The following is a 17,773-nucleotide window of genomic DNA, read 5'->3' on the forward strand; positions in this document are numbered from 1 at the left end:
AGGGGTGTTTCTGCAGCAGGGGCTGCAGGATGAGGCTAGGGGTCAGTAGGTGGCATCTATAACGTTGTCTTCCATCTGATGTCTGTAGGCCACTCTTGCCTTGTGGGAAAAGTAGACAACTCCACCTCCAGCACCATCACTGGCATAGGTTGTCGGGGCAAACTGGGGCTCCGCTTCAATGTATGGAACTAAACAGGAAAAGGAGAGATGAGAGGATTAAAACCCCATTAATATTACATTAATACTGACATTAATCTCTCTTGGGAAGTCACATTCCCAGACTGTACTACTGTTGATGATGATGAACTGTCAAAGGGGTGTCAGTCCAAAATTACATTCCAAGTCAATTGTAAATAGCCTTAAAGTGGAACTGACAGCACTTTAGCACCATGAAATCTTATAAAAATCTATTCATATACACCCAAGGAAGAATACTTCTTTCAATCTTTACTAACGACACTGGCTTTGCAGATGACTTAACACTATACACGTCAGCTACTACCGCAACTGAAGTTACTGCAGCATTTAACAAAGAGCTACAGTTAGTCCTAAATATTTCAAAAACTAAAAGCATTGTAATTGGGACAAATCATTCACTAAACCCTAAATCTTGTAATGAATAATGTGGAGCAAGTTGAGTGGACTAACTGCTTGGAGTAATCCTGGATTGTAAACTATCATGGTCAAAACATATTGATACAACAGTAGCTAAGATGGGGAGAAGTCTGTCCATAATAAAGCGCTGTTCTACCTTCTTAACAGCACTAAAAACTAGTTTGCCGTCAAAATTCCACTGATAAACGATGGGGAATAGTAGCCTGCTTGCCTGCCAATGCATGCATGTTCCAACACACGTTTTGACAACTGAATGGGAACTTACCTGCCAACCCATTTGATCAATGCCAAATACATTTAATTGACAACTAAGGGTGCCTGTTTCTGCTCTCAGGTTCAGGAATGGCTGAAAATGCATAACATTGATCTAAAATTGACCCTAGAAGTAGTACTGTTGGGAGATCTGGAGAGACCGGGTCAGTCAATAGCTAATATACTAATACTCTTAGTAAAAGTATTTATTTACATTTACATCATTTAGCAGACGCTCTTATCCAGAGCGACTTACAAATTGGAAAGTTCATACATATTCATCCTGGTCCCCCCGTGGGGAATGAACCCACAACCCTGGCGTTGCAAGCGCCATGCTCTACCAACTGAGCCACACGGGACATTTATCTTCAATCTGTGGATTCTATTCGATTAGATAGATTGAAATTGTACATTAAACATCATGGCATAGCTGAAAGATATATGGTGCATAGAATTCCGAAGAGGGTGGCCAGCAGAGATGAAATGAGCTGAGGGAAGCTGAGTGTTGGGATGTGGAATTGGAGACAAGTGGGAGTGGGCGGGGGATAGAATGACGGTCAAAGATAAAAGTATAAAAAATAAAGTCAAAATAAAACATAACAAAAAGTAAGTTTGAATGACACTGAGGGGCAGTGTTGTTACAGCTAATGCCTGTTTGCCTGAGGCTGATGCTGTGCAGGTGTTTGTACACATGCATATACACACACACTCATTCAAATGCACACAGGTGCACATACATGGTCACACACACATGTAAATAGTGCCATACATGCACTTAAACATATTCAGTTGTCCTTGATGTCTTTTGTTTTTTGCATTGTTGTTTTCTGTTTTCCTTTGTCTTTCTCTTTTTTCTCTTTTGTTCACTTTCTTGGTTATTGGGGGGGTCTTGGGGGTGGGGAATGGAATATTTTTTAAACTTTATTTTTATCTTATTTTCTCAGGGCAGGGGGGACTGTGTGTGTGGGGGGGGGGTGTCTCGGATGGTCGAAGGGCAGCTCTTGTGGAACTGTGGGGGTGATCTTGGATGGCTGGTGGCCTGGCGGTTAGGAGCTTGGGCCGGTGGCTGATGGATCGCTAGTTTGGGTCCCCGTTTTTGACCTTGTGGGAGATCTGTCGACATGCCCTTGAGCAGGGTGTTGACCCTGGTTGCTTCTGTGTGTCGTTCTGGATGGGAGTCTGTTAGGTGACTAATGTGATGTAGTTGTTGAGCGGCTTCACTGCAAGTATATTGTATGTTCAATAAAAAATAACACACAAAAAAAAAAACATTTGATTTACAAATAAAATCACTCAGTGTTTCAGAGTGCACTCTGGGTCGTTCGTAAACTCAGAGTGCTGTCAGATTGTCTGTTGGTAAATTCAAAGTGTTTCGCCCCCCGAGCGCACACTGCACTATTGATACTGGACACTGGCCATGGAGTATGGTTGATCCGAGCATTCCTCACAACAGCCAAGCTAAGTGGCTAAAGTTGGCTAACCTGCTAGCTACTTCCAGACACAAATGAGAGAACACCTCGCTCTGACCATTTTACTTGCCCTAGCAGAGCTGGTAAGGCTGTTTACATGTTATCTAGAGCTTAGTGACTAACTGTGCTGATGGCAACAATTTAATAACTTTTTTTTGCCAACGTTTACTGACACCGGTCATATTCAGCCCGTGTTAAGTGTTTGTAAATTCATCAGTTATTCTGCGCTCTGGCATACTCAGACATGGAGAGTGATCTGAAATTGGAGTAGATAGCCATATTTCACATTTCTTGCTAGGTTACCAAATGACACCAGCATCTCTAGCTGTAGCCACTGACAAATTATATAAGTGAAAAAAGTCGGTCACTTACCACTCCTCCAATGACATGACATCCTCCCAGCAATGTAAAAAAGTGACTACCTTTTACCTTACTTGTCCAGTTATCCCAAAAGTTAAAGAAACCCATTTTAAAATGTTTTCTTCTATCTACCCTGTTAATGATTTCTTGCACAAAAGATTCCATTTTGACAAAATGCCTTGTGTTTTTTGTTCCTCTGATTCAGAATCTATAGAGAATGTATTTTTTTCATGCCACCATTCTAGTGAACTATGGATTGAAATTCATGAATGGTTGTGTATAAAATCTCTAGAATTACCTATGTTACCTTTGATGATGTCAAATGGCATTATGCTTATCCTTGTAATTCCGATCATAACTATTTTATTAACATTATTATTCTCTTGGCCAAATATTATATTCACAAATGTAAATGGAGTGGAAAAATTCCTTATTTTGTAGTTTTTTTTTAAATTGAACTGTTACAATCTTATAAATCCCTCAAACTTGTGAAACTTAAAAGGGGAGGGGTAATATTGATGTGTAATATTGTTATTATTGTTGCAATAATAAAAAATAAATGTAAAAAATTATATAGAAATAAATAAAATAAAAAATAAAACACTAGGCTCTGTGTTTTTAGCTTGCTAAATAAATACCTAATTAAATAGATATGCTAGCCTATTAACCATGTTATGACTGACTTGTGATCATTGCCCTTGCTAGTTTGATTGTATTGACATTCCCAGCCTTAGTTACATTCGTCTGTTTTTGTTCAAAAAATGTAGTAATTGAAAATGAAACAGTGCATCCCGAATGGGTGGAGGCAACAAACAATTTTCCAGGCCAGCTGTTATTTACAACCTGATAGCAATATTTTTGGGAAAACCAAGAATTATATTAATCATACATTGAACTATGCCTTACTGTACGTCATGGAACTTTGACTTAAATATAACTTCTTTTCAAAACCAATTATAAAGTTGGTTTTGTAGCATAAACTGGGAATTGTATATTTTTAACTGATATTACAACTGTCTGTTTGTTTCATATCTGCAAATTAGTTAAAATGCTGTCAGTTCCACTTTAATGAACACAGTGTTCTTCTCTTTGCAAATAGTGCCCAATTGAAAAAATCGAAACAAATACAGTGCCTTGCAAAAGTATTCATCCCCCTTGGCGTTTTTTCTATTCTGTTGCATTACAATCTGTAATTTAAATTGATTTTTATTTAGATTTCATGTAATGGACATACACAAAATAGTCCAAATTGGTGAAATGAAAAAAAAAATACTTGTTTAAAATAATTCTTAAAAATTAAAAACTGAAAAGTGGTGCGTGCATTTGTATTCACCCCCTTTGCTATGAAGCCCCTAAATAAGATCTGGTACAACCAATTACCTCCAGAAGTCATATAATTAGTTAAATAAAGTCCACCTATGTGCAATCTAAGTGTCACATGATCTGTCACATGATCTCAGAATATATACACCTGTTCTGAAAGGCCCCAGAGTCTGCAACACCAGTAAGCAAGGGGCACCACCAAGCAAGCGGCACCATGAAGACCATGGAGCTCTCCAAACAGGTCAGGATCAAAGTTGTGGAGAAGTACAGATCAGGGTTGGGTTCCAAAGAAATATCTGAAACTTTGAACATCCCACGGAGCACCATTAAATCCATTATTAAAAAATGGAAAGAATATGGCACCACAACAAACCTGCCAAGAGAGGGCCGTCCACCAAAACTCACGGACCAGGCATGGAGGGCATTAATCAGAGAGGCAACAAAGAGACCAAAGATAACCCTGAAGGAGCTGCAAAGCTCCACAACGGAGATTGGAGTACTTGTCCATAGGACCTTAAGCCGTACACTCCACAGAGCTGGGCTTTACGGAAGACTCCCCAAACATATGGAAGAAGGTACTCTGGTCAGATGAGACTAAAATGTAGCTTTTTGGCCATCAAGGAAAGAGCAAACCCAACACCTCTCATCACCCCGAGAACAACATCCCCACAACGAAGCATGGTGGTGGCAGCATCATGCTGTGGGGATGTTTTCCATTGGCAGGGACTGGGAAACTGGTCAGAATTGAAAGAATGATGGATGGCGCTAAATACAGGGTAGTTCATGAGGGAAACCTGTTTCAGTCTTCCAGAGATTTGAGACTGGGACCTCAATCCAATGGAGAATCTGTGGTATGACTTAAAGATTGCACCAGCGGAACCCATCCAACTTGAAGGAGCTGGAGCAGTTTTGCCTTGAAGAATGGGCAAACATCCCAGTGGCTAGATGTGTCAAGCTTATAGAGACATACCCCAAGAGACTTGCAGCTGTAATTGCTGCAAAAGGTGGCTCAACAAAGTATAGACTTTGGGGGGTGAATAGTTATGCACGCTCAAGTTCTGTTTTTTTGTCTTATTTCTTGTTTGTTTCACCCCAAAAATATTTTGCATCTTCAAAGTGGTAGGCATGTTGTGTAAATCAAATGATACAAACCCCCCAAAAATGTATTTTAATTCCAGGTTGTAAGGCAACAAAATAGGAAAAATACCAATGGGGATGAATACTTTTGCAAGCCACTGTAGGCATCACACTCCTGCAAAAACTGTAGTTGGTGTTGTTACCTGCTTTAGGGGGGCAGTGTCTGCCCTTGCCTCTGTCTTTACACCTCCTGTACCAGGGAAAACACTGGAGAACCTTCACACCCATGGGCGCAGCAGCTCGAGGAGCCAGTCTGAAAAGAGAGAACAAGGATTTTGTTATTTAAAAGAAGCATTAGCACTCGGTACTCTATACCTTTCAAAACCTGAAAACAGAGAAAACTTCAACAACCATATTGCAAATGAATAATGAGCCTTTTTCAGGGAATTTAAGAGCTACTCATCCCTCTATATGAATTGCACCAGCAAAATTGAGTTGTTATACATTTCTAAAACTGACACACTCCAAACTTTCCCTAAATGTGTCATTCTGGTTTGGTTTTAGGACTATCATAATAAAATATATTGATAGTTTTTATGTTTAGGAGAGAGAGAGAGAGAGAGAGAAAGAGAGAGAGAGTGATAGCTTAATGGTATTTTCTTAATATTTTGGACCCTGGAGGCCGTGAACCATTTAAATGATTACTTCCAGCTATGACAGAAGATCGAATAGCTTAAAAACAGACAATTCATCAAAGGGAGCTTTTAAATGAAATAACCCACTAGGCACAGACCTCAGTTCAACGTCTGGTTTTGATGTACATTTGGTTGAGTTATCAAGTAACGTAAAAACAAAACAAATCACAATATTGTCGGGAAGTAGTTTGGGGGTGGTGCGATTTTTTTTCTGGGTTTTTCCCACGCAGCAGATGGCTATATCGGGCTAATATAGGACTATTAAAGGCCCAGTGCACTACTTTTGTGAATGTTGTATTTTTTTTCAACCCCCCAAAAAATGTTTATTACAACAAAAAAAAATCTGATTTTTCAGGGGGTGCTGCAGCACCCCTACCTCCCATGGCTATGCATGGCATTGGATTTAGGTTCAAAGTTGAGTGACAAAAAGACGACATTCCTTTACTTTGATGACTTTTTGCAAATCCAATCAGTTTTCCACTTTGATTCAACGTCACCACATAGATTTTTTGTTGTTGAAATGACGTGGAAAGAACGTTGATTCAACCAATTTTTGCCCAGTGGTAAGTTACGTAGCTCATACATTTCTGTTTACATTATCCAACTATGTTGTGACTGTACAAAGTACATGTTATAGAGCAAATAAACTCTAGTTATCCTTTTATGAAAGTTGATTTCCACTGGTAAAGTTTCCTAAGCTTCAGGTCTGTTCAGGTAAGTGTTTCTCAATGGATGTTCTCTTTTAAATTCTTATTTTGATGTATCACAATGGGATTTTCTCCAGTCAGATGACTACTAGGAAGAATCAATCACACAATGTCTGTCGCAGACAGAGATCCCCTCCCTCTTTACAAGGCAACACTCGTCCTTCTCGCCTCTCTTCCTAGCGGAAGCTCACTACGCTCCTGAAGCTCTCCTCAGCGTGACTTGATCCCTGTCTTCCATTCTTAACTGTTCTCAGGCAAACCGCAAGGTTAACGCTCCCAAATGTAGGACCTTAGCTCTTGTTCCTGTGTTGAAGAACTGACCGAAAGGAAAGTTTCAGCTTCAAGTAGAATTCATTTTCTACTCTAATGGGGCCTTCACAACACATTGATTTGGTGCGTTTGTTCCGAACTCTGGCGCGTTTTCCCCCTTAGTTCGGTTCGTTTGGATTATCCGCACTTGGGAGCGCACTAGGCTACCTGCCGCCCCAGGAATACACAGGTAATCCTCTTGTCCAGATGGGATAGGGCAGTGTGCAGTGCGATGGCGATTGCATCGTCTGTGGATCTATTGGGGCGGTAAGCAAATTGAAGTGGGTCCTCAGTTGCAACACTCACTACCGATTTCCAAACTGTCTTTGGAAGCAACATCAGCACAAGAACTGTTCGTCGGGAGCTTCATGAAATGGGTTTCCATGGCCAAGCAGCCGCATAGAAGATCACCATGCCAATGCCAAGCGTCGGCTGGAGTGGTGTTGACGTTATTGGACTCTGGAGCAGTGGAAACGTGTTCTCTGGAGTGATGAATCCCACTTCACAATTTGGAAGTCCGACAGACGAATCTGGGTCTGGTGGATGCCAGGAGAACACTACCTGCCCCAATGCATAGAGCCAACTTTAAAGTTTGGTGGAGGAGGAATAATGGTCTGGGGCTGTTTTTCATGGTTTGGGCTAGGCCCCTTAGTTCCAGTGAAGGGAAATCTTAACGCTACAGCATACCAGGGTATTCTAGATGATTCTGTGCTTCCAACTTTGTGGCAACAGTTTGGGGAAGACCCTTTCCTGTTTCAGCATAACAATGCCCCTGTGCACAAAGCGAGGTTCAAACAGAAATGGTTTGTCGAGATCGATGTGGAAGAATTTGACTGGCCTGCAAAGAGCCCTGACCTCAACCCTATTGAACACCTTTGGGATTAATTGAAATGCCGACTGTGAGCAAGGCGTAATCGCCCAACATCAGTGCCCAACCCCACTAATGGTCTTGTGGCTGAATGGAAAAAAGTCCCTGCAGCAATGTTCCAACATTTAGTGGAAAGCCTTCCCAGAGTGGAGGCTGTTGTAGCAGCAAAGGGGGCACCAACTCCATATTAATGCCCATGATTTTGGTGTTCGAGCAGATGTCCACATACTTTTAGTCATGTAGTGTACAGTGGCTTGCAAAAGTATTACAGCTGCAGCTCAAAAATTACAGCTGCAGGTCTTGGGGCATGTCACTATAAGCTTGGCACATCTAGCCACTGGGATTTTTGCCCATTTTTCAAGGCAAAACTGCTTCAGCTCCTTCAGGTTGGATGGGTACCGCTGGTGTACAACAATCTTTAAGTCATACCACAGATTCTCAAATGATTTGAGGTCTGGGCTTTAACTAGGCCATTCCAAGACATGTAAATGTTTCCCCTTAAACCACTAAAGTGTTGCTTTAGCAGTATACTTAGGGTCATTGTCCTGCTGGAAGGTGAACCTCCGTCCCAGTCTCAAATCTCTGGAAGACTGAAACTGGTTTCCCTCAAGAATTTCCCTATATTTAGCGCCATCCATCATTCTTTCAATTCTGACCAGTTTCCCAGTTTTTTTATTTATTTTTATTTCACCTTTATTTAACCAGGTAGGCTAGTTGAGAACAAGTTCTCATTTGCAACTGCGACCTGGCCAAGATAAAGCATAGCAGTGTGAACAGACAACAACACAGAGTTGCACATGGAGTAAACAATAAACAAGTCAATAACATGGTAGAAAAAAAGAGAATCTATATACAATGTGTGCAAAAGGCATGAGGAGGTAGGCAATAAATCGAATAAGTACAATTTAGCAGATTAACACTGGAGTGATAAATCATCAGATGATCATGTGCAAGTAGAGATACTGGTGTGCAAAAGAGCAGAAAAGTAAATAAATAAAAGCAGTATGGGGGGTGAGGTAGGTAAATTGGGTGCCAGTCCCTGCCAATGGAAAACATCCCCACAGCATGATGCTGCCACCACCATGCTTCATTGTGGGGATGGTGTTCTCGGGGTGATGGAGGGTGTTGGGTTTGCGCTTTCCTTGATGGCCAAAAAGCAAAATTTTAGTCTCATCTGACCAGAGTACCTTCTTCCATATGTTTGGGGAGTCTCACACATGCATTTTGCAAACACCAAACGTATTTGCTTATTTTATTCTTTAAGCAGCTCTACGGAAGAGTGGACAGATACTCCTATGGACAGATACTCCAATCTCCGCTGTGGAGATTTGCAGCTCCTTCAGGGTTATCTTTGGTCTCTTTGTTGCCTCTGATTGATGCCCTCCATGCCTGGTCTGTGAGTTTTGGTGGGCGGCCCTCTCTTGGCAGGTTTGTTGTGGTGCCATATTCTTTCCATTTTTTAATAATGGATTTAATGGTGCGCCATTGGATGTTCAAAGTTTTAGATTTTTTTTTAGAACCCAACCCTGATCTTTCTTATTTGTCCCTGACTTGTTTGGAGAGCTCCTTGGTCTTCATGGTGCAGCTTGCTTGGTGGTGCCCCTTGTTTAGTGGTGTTCAAGACTCGGGGGCCTTTCAGAACAGGTGTATACAGTTGAAGTCAAAAGTTTACATACCCTTTTGGAGTCATTAAAACTCGTTTTTCAACCACTCCACAATTTGTTTTTAACAAACTATAGTTTTTGCAATTCGGTTAGGACATCTACTTTGTGCATGACACAAGTAATTTTTCCAACAATTGTTTACAGACAGATTATTTCACTTATAATTCACTGTATCACAATTCCAGTGGGTCAGACATCATTTGAGTCAATTGGAGGTGTACCTTTGGATGTATTTCAAGGCCTACCTTCAAACTCAGTGCCTCTTTGCTTGACATCATGGGAAAATCAAAAGAAATCCTTCAAGACCTCAGAAAAAAATTGTAGACCTCCACAAGTCTGGTTCATCCTTGGGAGCAATTTCCAAATGCCTGAAGGTACCACGTTCATCTGTACAAACAATAGTACGCAAGTATAAACACCATGGGATGCAGCCATCATACCGTACCGCTCAGGAAGGAGACGAGCTCTGTCTCCTAGAGATGAACGTACTTTGGTGCGAAAGTTGCAAATCAATCCCAGATTAACAGCAAAGGACCTTGTGAAGATGCTGGAGGAAACAGGTACAAAAGTATATATATCCACAGTCAAATGAGTCCTATATCGACATAACCTGAAAGGCTGCTCAGCAAGGAAGAAGCCACTGCTCCCAAACCGCCATAATAAAGCCAGACTACGGTTTGCAACTGCACATGGGGACAAAGATCGTACTTTTTGGAGGAATGTCCTCTGGTCTGATGAAACAAAAATAGAACTGTTTGGCCATAATGACCATCATTATGTTTGGAGGAAAAAGGGGCAGTCTTGCAAGCCGAAGAACACCATCCCAACCATGAAGCACGGGGGTGGCAGCATCATGTTGTGGGGGTGCTTTGCTGCAGGAGGGACTGGTGCACATCACAAAATAGATGGCATCACGAGGGAGGAAAATTATGTGGATATATTGACGCAACATCTCAAGACATCAGTCAGGAAGTTAAAGCTTGGTCGCAAATGGGTCTTCCAAATGGACAATGACCCCAAGCTTACTTCAAAAGTTGTGGTAAAATGGCTTAAGGACAACAAAGTCAAGGTATTGGAGTGGCCATCACAAAGCCCTGACCTCAATCCCGTAGACAATTTGTGAGCAGAACTGAAAAAGCGTGTATGAGCAAGGAGGCCTACAAACATGACTCAGTTACACCAGCTCTGTCAGGAGGAATGGGCCAAAATTCACCCAACTTATTGTCGGAAGCTTTGGAAGGCTACCCGAAACACTTGACACAAGTTAAACAATTTAAAGGCAATGCTACCAAATACTAATTGAGTGTATGTAATCTTCTCACACACTGGGAATGTGATGAAAGAAATAAAAGCTGAAATAAATCATTCTCTCTACTATTATTCTGACATTTCACATTCTTAAAATAAAGTGGTGATCCTAACTGACCCAAGACAGGGAATTTTTACCAGGATTAAAAGTCAGGAATTGTGAAAAACGGAGTTTAAATGTATTTGGCTTAGGTGTATGTAAACTTCCGACTTCAACTGTATTTACTTAGATCATGTGACAGATCATGTGACACTTAGATTGCACACAGGTGGACTTTATTTAACTAATTATGTGACTTCTGAAGGAAATTGGTTGCACCAGATCTTATTTAGGGCCTTCATAGCAAAGGGGTGAATACAAATGTACGCACCACTTTTCCGGGTTTAAAAAAAATATATATTTTAAACAAGTTCTTTTTTTCATTTCACTTCACCAATTTTGACTATTTTGTGTATGTCCATTACATGAAATCCAAATAAAAATCAATTTAAATAACAGGCTGTAATGCAACAAAATAGTAAAAATGCAAAGGACGATGAATACTTTTGCAAGGCACTGTACGTCTCACTCATATTATCTGAGAACCGTGGTTACGAAAGTAACCTTAAATTATGGCGAGCAGCAAATCCCAGGAGGCTTAGCGTGTTTCTTCAGGGAATTGTGAGAACAAGGGAAAACACTGCCAACAAGATGATCTAATCTCAGATCTCTCTCCTTTACAGTACAGGACAAGGCAACCTCAACATGGTGATCCCCACATGCCCAACTAAGCTGTTATTGCTTGTGTGTGTTTTCCTAGGTCTATTTCAGTTTGTGCCCACAATTCTGAAATAATGTGAGGTTCCATATCAATGATTTCACATAGTCCTACCTGATACAAGTATAGACATTTAGGGGGTGCAGACTTAACCTCTGTGCAGGGACAAAACACTGTAGGCTAGTCTTTTGTGAGGCAGACCTGCAGGACAAACCCCAATGGTGGATAAGAAGTGCACAGCAGGTGCACTACAAAGGTGAGCTGCTGCCACCAGTAGCAAATAAGTGTAGAGATCAGCAACCCTAAGGTTACAGGGCAAGTGCACTTACTTTGCTTACTGTATCAAGGTGCTGTCCAGAGGGTGCTACACTTGTTCACATGCCAGACTTGTTGCTGTCAACCGGTAAGCTACAGTAGGCTATTGATACACTGCGTTCTCTGAAAAGACAGTTACATAAACCGGCAGTAGCATAATCTGTTGTTGCCATTGAAACTAGAGCAATTTACGCAAAGGCAGACAGATCTCTCAGTATCCCATAACGGAATTCAATGCAGAAATTAATGACTGCATTTTTATTTCTCTAAATTCTGATCTTAAAATGAGAAATTCTGTGTGTTGTTATGCACAAAATAGCTCATGTCTAAAGTAGGCCTGGGCTATATGCAAATTAAGAAATTGTGTAAGAGCAATAATTCTGAATTTCAATAGCCTTTCAAATATTTTAAAGGCCCAATGATGTTTTCTTGTGTTTTGTATCACATTGTACAGTAGCTGATGAAACTAACACTGTAAAAGTGTGAACAAATTTGATCATTGTTTGATTTCCTGATAGTTGCTGGTTGAAAATGCAGTCTACACAGGACCTTCTATTCAGCAGGTTTGCATGGGCAGGAGTTTTGTACGTTTGTTAATAGACCAATAACAAAAAGCGTTCCAAACCTCTCTGAAAATGGCTAGTTTTCAGTTTTCTTGCTTGAGAAATAGTTTTTGGCTAAAAAAGCATTTTTTTGTCAATTTTAATGGAAAACTATTAGACTACACTAAGATATTTAATTGGTACCCAGAAATTATATTTATATAATGACTGCATTGGGCCATTAAGATATTTGTCCTCTTACTCCCTCTGAAACCCAATTACTCAAATGTAAAAAATCACAATAGTCAAATGTAGCCATACCCTACAACCAATCAATAACTGTATGAAGGTTACATCAACCTAATACGAAATGTGAAAACAAAACATTGAAATATCCCTGTATGTCATGGTGCTATTGAATAGCCAACAGAATAGAATAGTCTATAACTCACCTGTAAATCAAATATCAAAATGGTATGAACTTGTTTAGTTTGTAGGTTTGGTTGGAGTTCTCTAGATAATTGTATCATTTGCTCTTTGATGTCTGATCTTCTGGTTTGATGTCACGAGGCAGTCAGAGCTCATTCCTCTGACCACTGATGCTGTAAATGCAACCTGTCTTGTCCCTGGTAGAGCGTCTATCACTCTCTCATTGATACAACGAGGGCATGGAAATTTTCCACTGTCGACTCTGCGTCTTTAAATAGCTAATCCCTCAGCGCGTGGCCACAAAACAAAACATGCTTCCCCTGACGCTGTCCCCACACTTACAGTGTATGTGTGTGTTGGCAACTTAGTGTTGTCAGTAAATAGATTTCAAGTGAAGTGCTATGTTCCCTTGTAAAAAACGATTAAAAACAAGGACATGAATGGTGATCTAATTGGTAAGGGATGCAATGTTAGTCAAGATGGTGTGTTTACCTACACTAATATGTAAAACACTTTATTCTGCATATTGTACCTCCACATAGAGATACAAAGATACAAAATGTATTTCTTTTTTTAAAGGTCAACATATGCTGTTATTATCTTGTCCATCATCAACACGAGGACACCAGTGCATGCAACCAACACAAAAGGCAATCATAACGTTGATCATGTCTGAAAGATGTCCTTACCTGCCTGTTTCTGAATAACCTATTTTGAATGACAGGCAGAACAACGCTGACCATTGGTGACCCTGAGCAGTGAACTTTCCAACAGCTGACATAGAGCACAACAGCTGGCAGGGAGAAAATAGGTTATTTTGTAGTTGTTTATATGAAATTGGCATAGCTTTTTAATACCATTCTATTGCTATAATGGGCAATTAGAAAGCCTGTAATATACTCAAAGTATTTTTTCCAAGTATTCTCAATTACGTTACAACAGCTATTCACAGGCCATGATTATATAAACATGACAGAAGTTAATTGTTTTAGCTTACTTAAAAAAACACATTTGGCAAGTTACTCATGTATTTATTACTGCATGACAACTGTTTTTGTTATCCACAAATGATGAGTATAGGTTGTCAACAGTTTTCTATGAATGTCATCATTATATACAAGCCCAACAAGGGAATACAGGTAAACCCTTACAGTTACTGAGTGAAGCGATGTCATAAAAAGCTTTTTGATTGATTCTGTACACCATTTATATGATGTACTTGTGACTAAAACTCCATTAAAACTTGGATTAAAGAGTCAATATTTGACAGCTGCCAAATGGCATCAGAGAGATGGTAGCCTTGGTAACCCACAGGCTTGTGAGGTGATGTCATGGTAGAGGACATCTTGTGATCCACTAGAGGGAGATGTTGCCATTTCATGCCAGACAGTCCACAACAGAACCTGATTCCCTTTTCTTTATTTCTTTAACACACTAAGCAACTTTTTCGATATGATGGAATATTTTATTCTAAACAAGCATAACATAATAAAAGTACAGCATTAATGAATATTTAAAAAACGAACGTAATAATGTGACATTGAATTACAGCATAGTTACAGGGATATTTGATAGTACTTCATGTAGCATAGTTGTGTGTTTTTACAGCTTCACCTTTGCTCTCTACTTATAAAAGAACCAGTGTATTGTAAGATCCACCTCCACACCACCCCCAGACCTACAGACATATGAAAGTTGTCCATAATCTCCACACCTCATGCTCTGTTTTCTTTCTCCATTCCTTCACATTCCTCCCCTCCCAGCTCAAAATACAAGTTGCCCCTATCCACAGATCTAGGATCAGATTACTTGACCCCCAATCCTAACCTTAACCATAAGGAGGAAGAAAATGTTATCTGACCCTGCATCGGTGGTTGGGTCAACATCTACTCTACTCACACCCACACACTGCCTTTGCCCTCCCCCTCTGAGGCCCCATGCTGGCCGCAGCAGTCCCCTCCACGGTGGCGCGAGGCAGGCAGGTTCTTGTATACGGCCCTGCTATAGGGGATGAAGCAGAGGCCCAGTTGGAGGTGGCGGGCCAGGCGGCAGTAGGCAGCCAGAGCCAGGACCAGGAGGGGGGTGACCAGGATGAAGCCCACCACCAGCAGGGCCACACAGCCACCGTCATCCAGCAGGTCTGAACAGTACAGGGACGTGCCATTGGGCTGCACCTGGGGACGACATATACACATATTAAAACCACTCATGTGTCACACTGCAATGTTCAGGTGGTGACTCATGCTCTTTCTCCCCGCGTGTCTTTGACTCTTTCCTCTCTGTCTCTATCTCTCTGAGACACACATACTTCCTTCCTGGATGGCAGTCTTACCGTGGAGTGACACAGGAAGCCAAACACGACCATGACCAGTGCTGGGGTCAAGATAGTGCCGAACACGACGCTGGCCAGTGTGCCGTTGACCAGTGCGATGATCAGGTTCTGAGCCGTCACCAGTACTGAGCACGCCCAGCAGTCCAGAGAGCCTCTCAGCTCCAGAGGGGCGTTCGTACCCCCTGATGCGCTGCCCACCACTGAGTACGGGGGTGGCACCACCACTCCTGACCCCCCCGTGGGTGACCTTGGTACAGAGGTCACAGAGCCTGTGTGCTGGAGGTGGGATGGCAGTGATGACAGAGGTTCCCCATTATGAATGTGATTCAGCTGGGTGATGCCCTTCTCCAGGGTCCCGTTTCTCGACAGACTCATCCTCCCTGGGCCTTCAGAAAACAAAATGATTAGGGTTGTTTAATTAATGAATTAATTAATGTGCGTATCATACAGTACAATTGTATAATCATTATTACCAGTGGCAGTGCAGTTGGTTATGGGTTAAGTGGTATTGGGAGGGCCTGTTACTGCTCTTCTGTTAGGGTGCCTTAGTAGTTGCAGTTACATAGACTGGGAGCCTGATAATGAATCCCCTTTACAGAAAGGAATCTGTTTGGCATGCCCATGTTTTTACATAACAGAGTGAAAAAAGCCTCTGAATGTCGCTCCATTAAAGTGAGAGTAGCAAAGTTTCCTAAAGTACACTGGTGAGAGCTGCGGAAAGAAAACACAGATAACTACGCAACTCGGGGAGGTAGGAAATAGACTTCCCTTGGCCCCACCCCCAGTCTCCTGGATGACTACAGTCTCAGAACAATGAGCCAGGAACAAGCCCCCCCCCCTCAAACACCCCTTCTGAGAAACCCTCTACCACTAATTTTAACAGTCAACAACCTTTAGTTAAGTTGGATTTTAAATGAAAACGGATCATTATAATGGACTTTAAAAAATATATATTTCACCCAACTTTCCAGTTGTCTTTAGAAGTGGGGTGGTACCTCAGCCATGTGTAATGGTCACAAATCTAATACTAGACTGTTGGTATTGAGAGGAAGGTAGCATGTATGACCTCTGAGAACATAATGGTGAAAAGGATCATGGATTTAAATAGTTCATTTTCCATTCAGTCTCCATATGAATCTAGCAATGAACGGGTGAATTAAAACCCTTCAAATAAAGTTATTCAACTGTCCTGTAATACAATGCCAAATGCTAAGTGTCTCATCACACCCAAACATGCACTAGCAGCATAAACACTATACGCTGCAAGAGAGTCGACCATGATCTTTGTTAGGATGTTCAGTTTTAGTTTCCATGTCCCTCCTTCATCCCTGGACACCCATAACGACCACAGTGAGATGTGTTTACTCACTGTGTGATTGGTGGAGTAGTTCTGAGGATCTGTTTCTCTCTCCTCTCACAGTAGCGGTGAGACGATGAGAATGTACTCTGTTCTTTAAGCTGTCCTCCCACTTTGAGAACGCCCGTGGAGAGAAGAAGAGGTCGGTCTCCACTACATGAACATCCAGATCCCGAGGTCAGAGTGATGGTATTGATCAGGTGGAGGTTAATAGCCTTATGATGAGGGTTTAGACCTTTCTCTGCTGTATCCTGGTCTTTCAGAAGGTAAACTCCAGGTATTCAGAAGATGCTTTGTGTCCTCACAGCCCTCAGTCAGTGTGACTATCGTTCTCTTTTGCTTTGTGCTGAATTCGATGTTCTGCACAGTTAAGGCAAATTTTGCTTTCCTGCTTGGCTCTGGCTCTTCATTTCCTGCCGTGCCGTTTCCTCACTTTTACTCCAGTTTGGTTAGTCACTGAGTCTCCCCTCTGTCTCCTGCCTGTCTCCTCCTCTCTGCTGGGTGCGTGTCTGTGGGCTGCTGTGGTGCTGGTGGGTACAGAGGCAGCTGGGGTGTGTTAGGGGTTGGTGATGGTATTTGGGAAGGGCGGGGGAACACAGGAGGGATTACACTGATAACCCCTGCACCCAGTGGGGAGCGAGGGGGTGGGGAGGGATGGGAAGGCAGTCACTCCAGAGAGGGAGAGAGTGTTTATTTGGATAGATTAGGAGTCAGGGGTGAGGGCCAAACTCCAGCAGTCACTACAACCACTAATCACTACCTTCTGCTGAAGTCACTACAACCACTGACCACTACCTTCTGCTGAAGTCACTACAACCACTAACCACTACCTTCTGCTGAAGTCACTACAACCACTAATCACTACCTTCTGCTGAAGTCACTACAACCACTAACCACTACCTTCTGCTGAAGTCACTACAACCACTAATCACTACCTTCTGCTGAAGTCACTACAACCACTAACCACTACCTTCTGCTGAAGTCACTACAACCACTGACCACTACCTTCTGCTGAAGTCACTACAACCACTAACCACTACCTTCTGCTGAAGTCACTACAACCACTAATCACTACCTTCTGCTGAAGTCACTACAACCACTAACCACTACCTTCTGCTGAAGTCACTACAACCACTAATCACTACCTTCTGCTGAAGTCACTACAACCACTAACCACTACCTTCTGCTGAAGTCACTACAACCACTAACCACTACCTTCTGCTGAAGTCACTACAACCACTAACTTCTGTATTCTAATATTGAAAATGTGTGGATAATAAAATCCTAAACACATGAGAACAAACAGTAGAGTGGAACTTTCTGAAATAAGTACATTTAAGCATTTAAAAAAGGAATGTGTAATTTAGTGAGATGGTGATAAGACGGAAATAAA

The 17,773-nt window shown here is 41.7% G+C and overlaps 1 protein-coding gene and 1 long non-coding RNA gene across 2 annotated transcripts; both read right to left on the reverse strand.

Moving 5' to 3' along the window:
* Positions 1 to 5,394: 5,394 nt before the first annotated feature.
* LOC139537147 (uncharacterized) lies at positions 5,395 to 12,958 on the reverse strand. The gene is made up of 3 exons (XR_011667472.1): positions 12,715 to 12,958; positions 11,735 to 11,843; positions 5,395 to 5,409 (listed from the first exon to the last, which is right to left on the reverse strand). It is a non-coding gene; the product is annotated as an uncharacterized lncRNA (long non-coding RNA).
* A 1,135-nt stretch (positions 12,959 to 14,093) lies between these two features.
* LOC139537148 (transmembrane protein 88-like) lies at positions 14,094 to 16,935 on the reverse strand. Its single transcript, XM_071338105.1, has 3 exons — positions 16,393 to 16,935; positions 15,024 to 15,409; positions 14,094 to 14,865 (listed from the first exon to the last, which is right to left on the reverse strand). The coding sequence occupies exons 2-3, from the start codon at positions 15,396 to 15,398 to the stop codon at positions 14,587 to 14,589; spliced, it is 654 nt and encodes a 217-aa protein (XP_071194206.1). The 5' UTR covers positions 15,399 to 15,409; positions 16,393 to 16,935; the 3' UTR covers positions 14,094 to 14,586.
* Positions 16,936 to 17,773: the final 838 nt, after the last annotated feature.

Source organism: Salvelinus alpinus, chromosome 13 (genome assembly GCF_045679555.1).
Source record: "Salvelinus alpinus chromosome 13, SLU_Salpinus.1, whole genome shotgun sequence".
Lineage (NCBI taxonomy): Eukaryota > Metazoa > Chordata > Actinopteri > Salmoniformes > Salmonidae > Salvelinus > Salvelinus alpinus.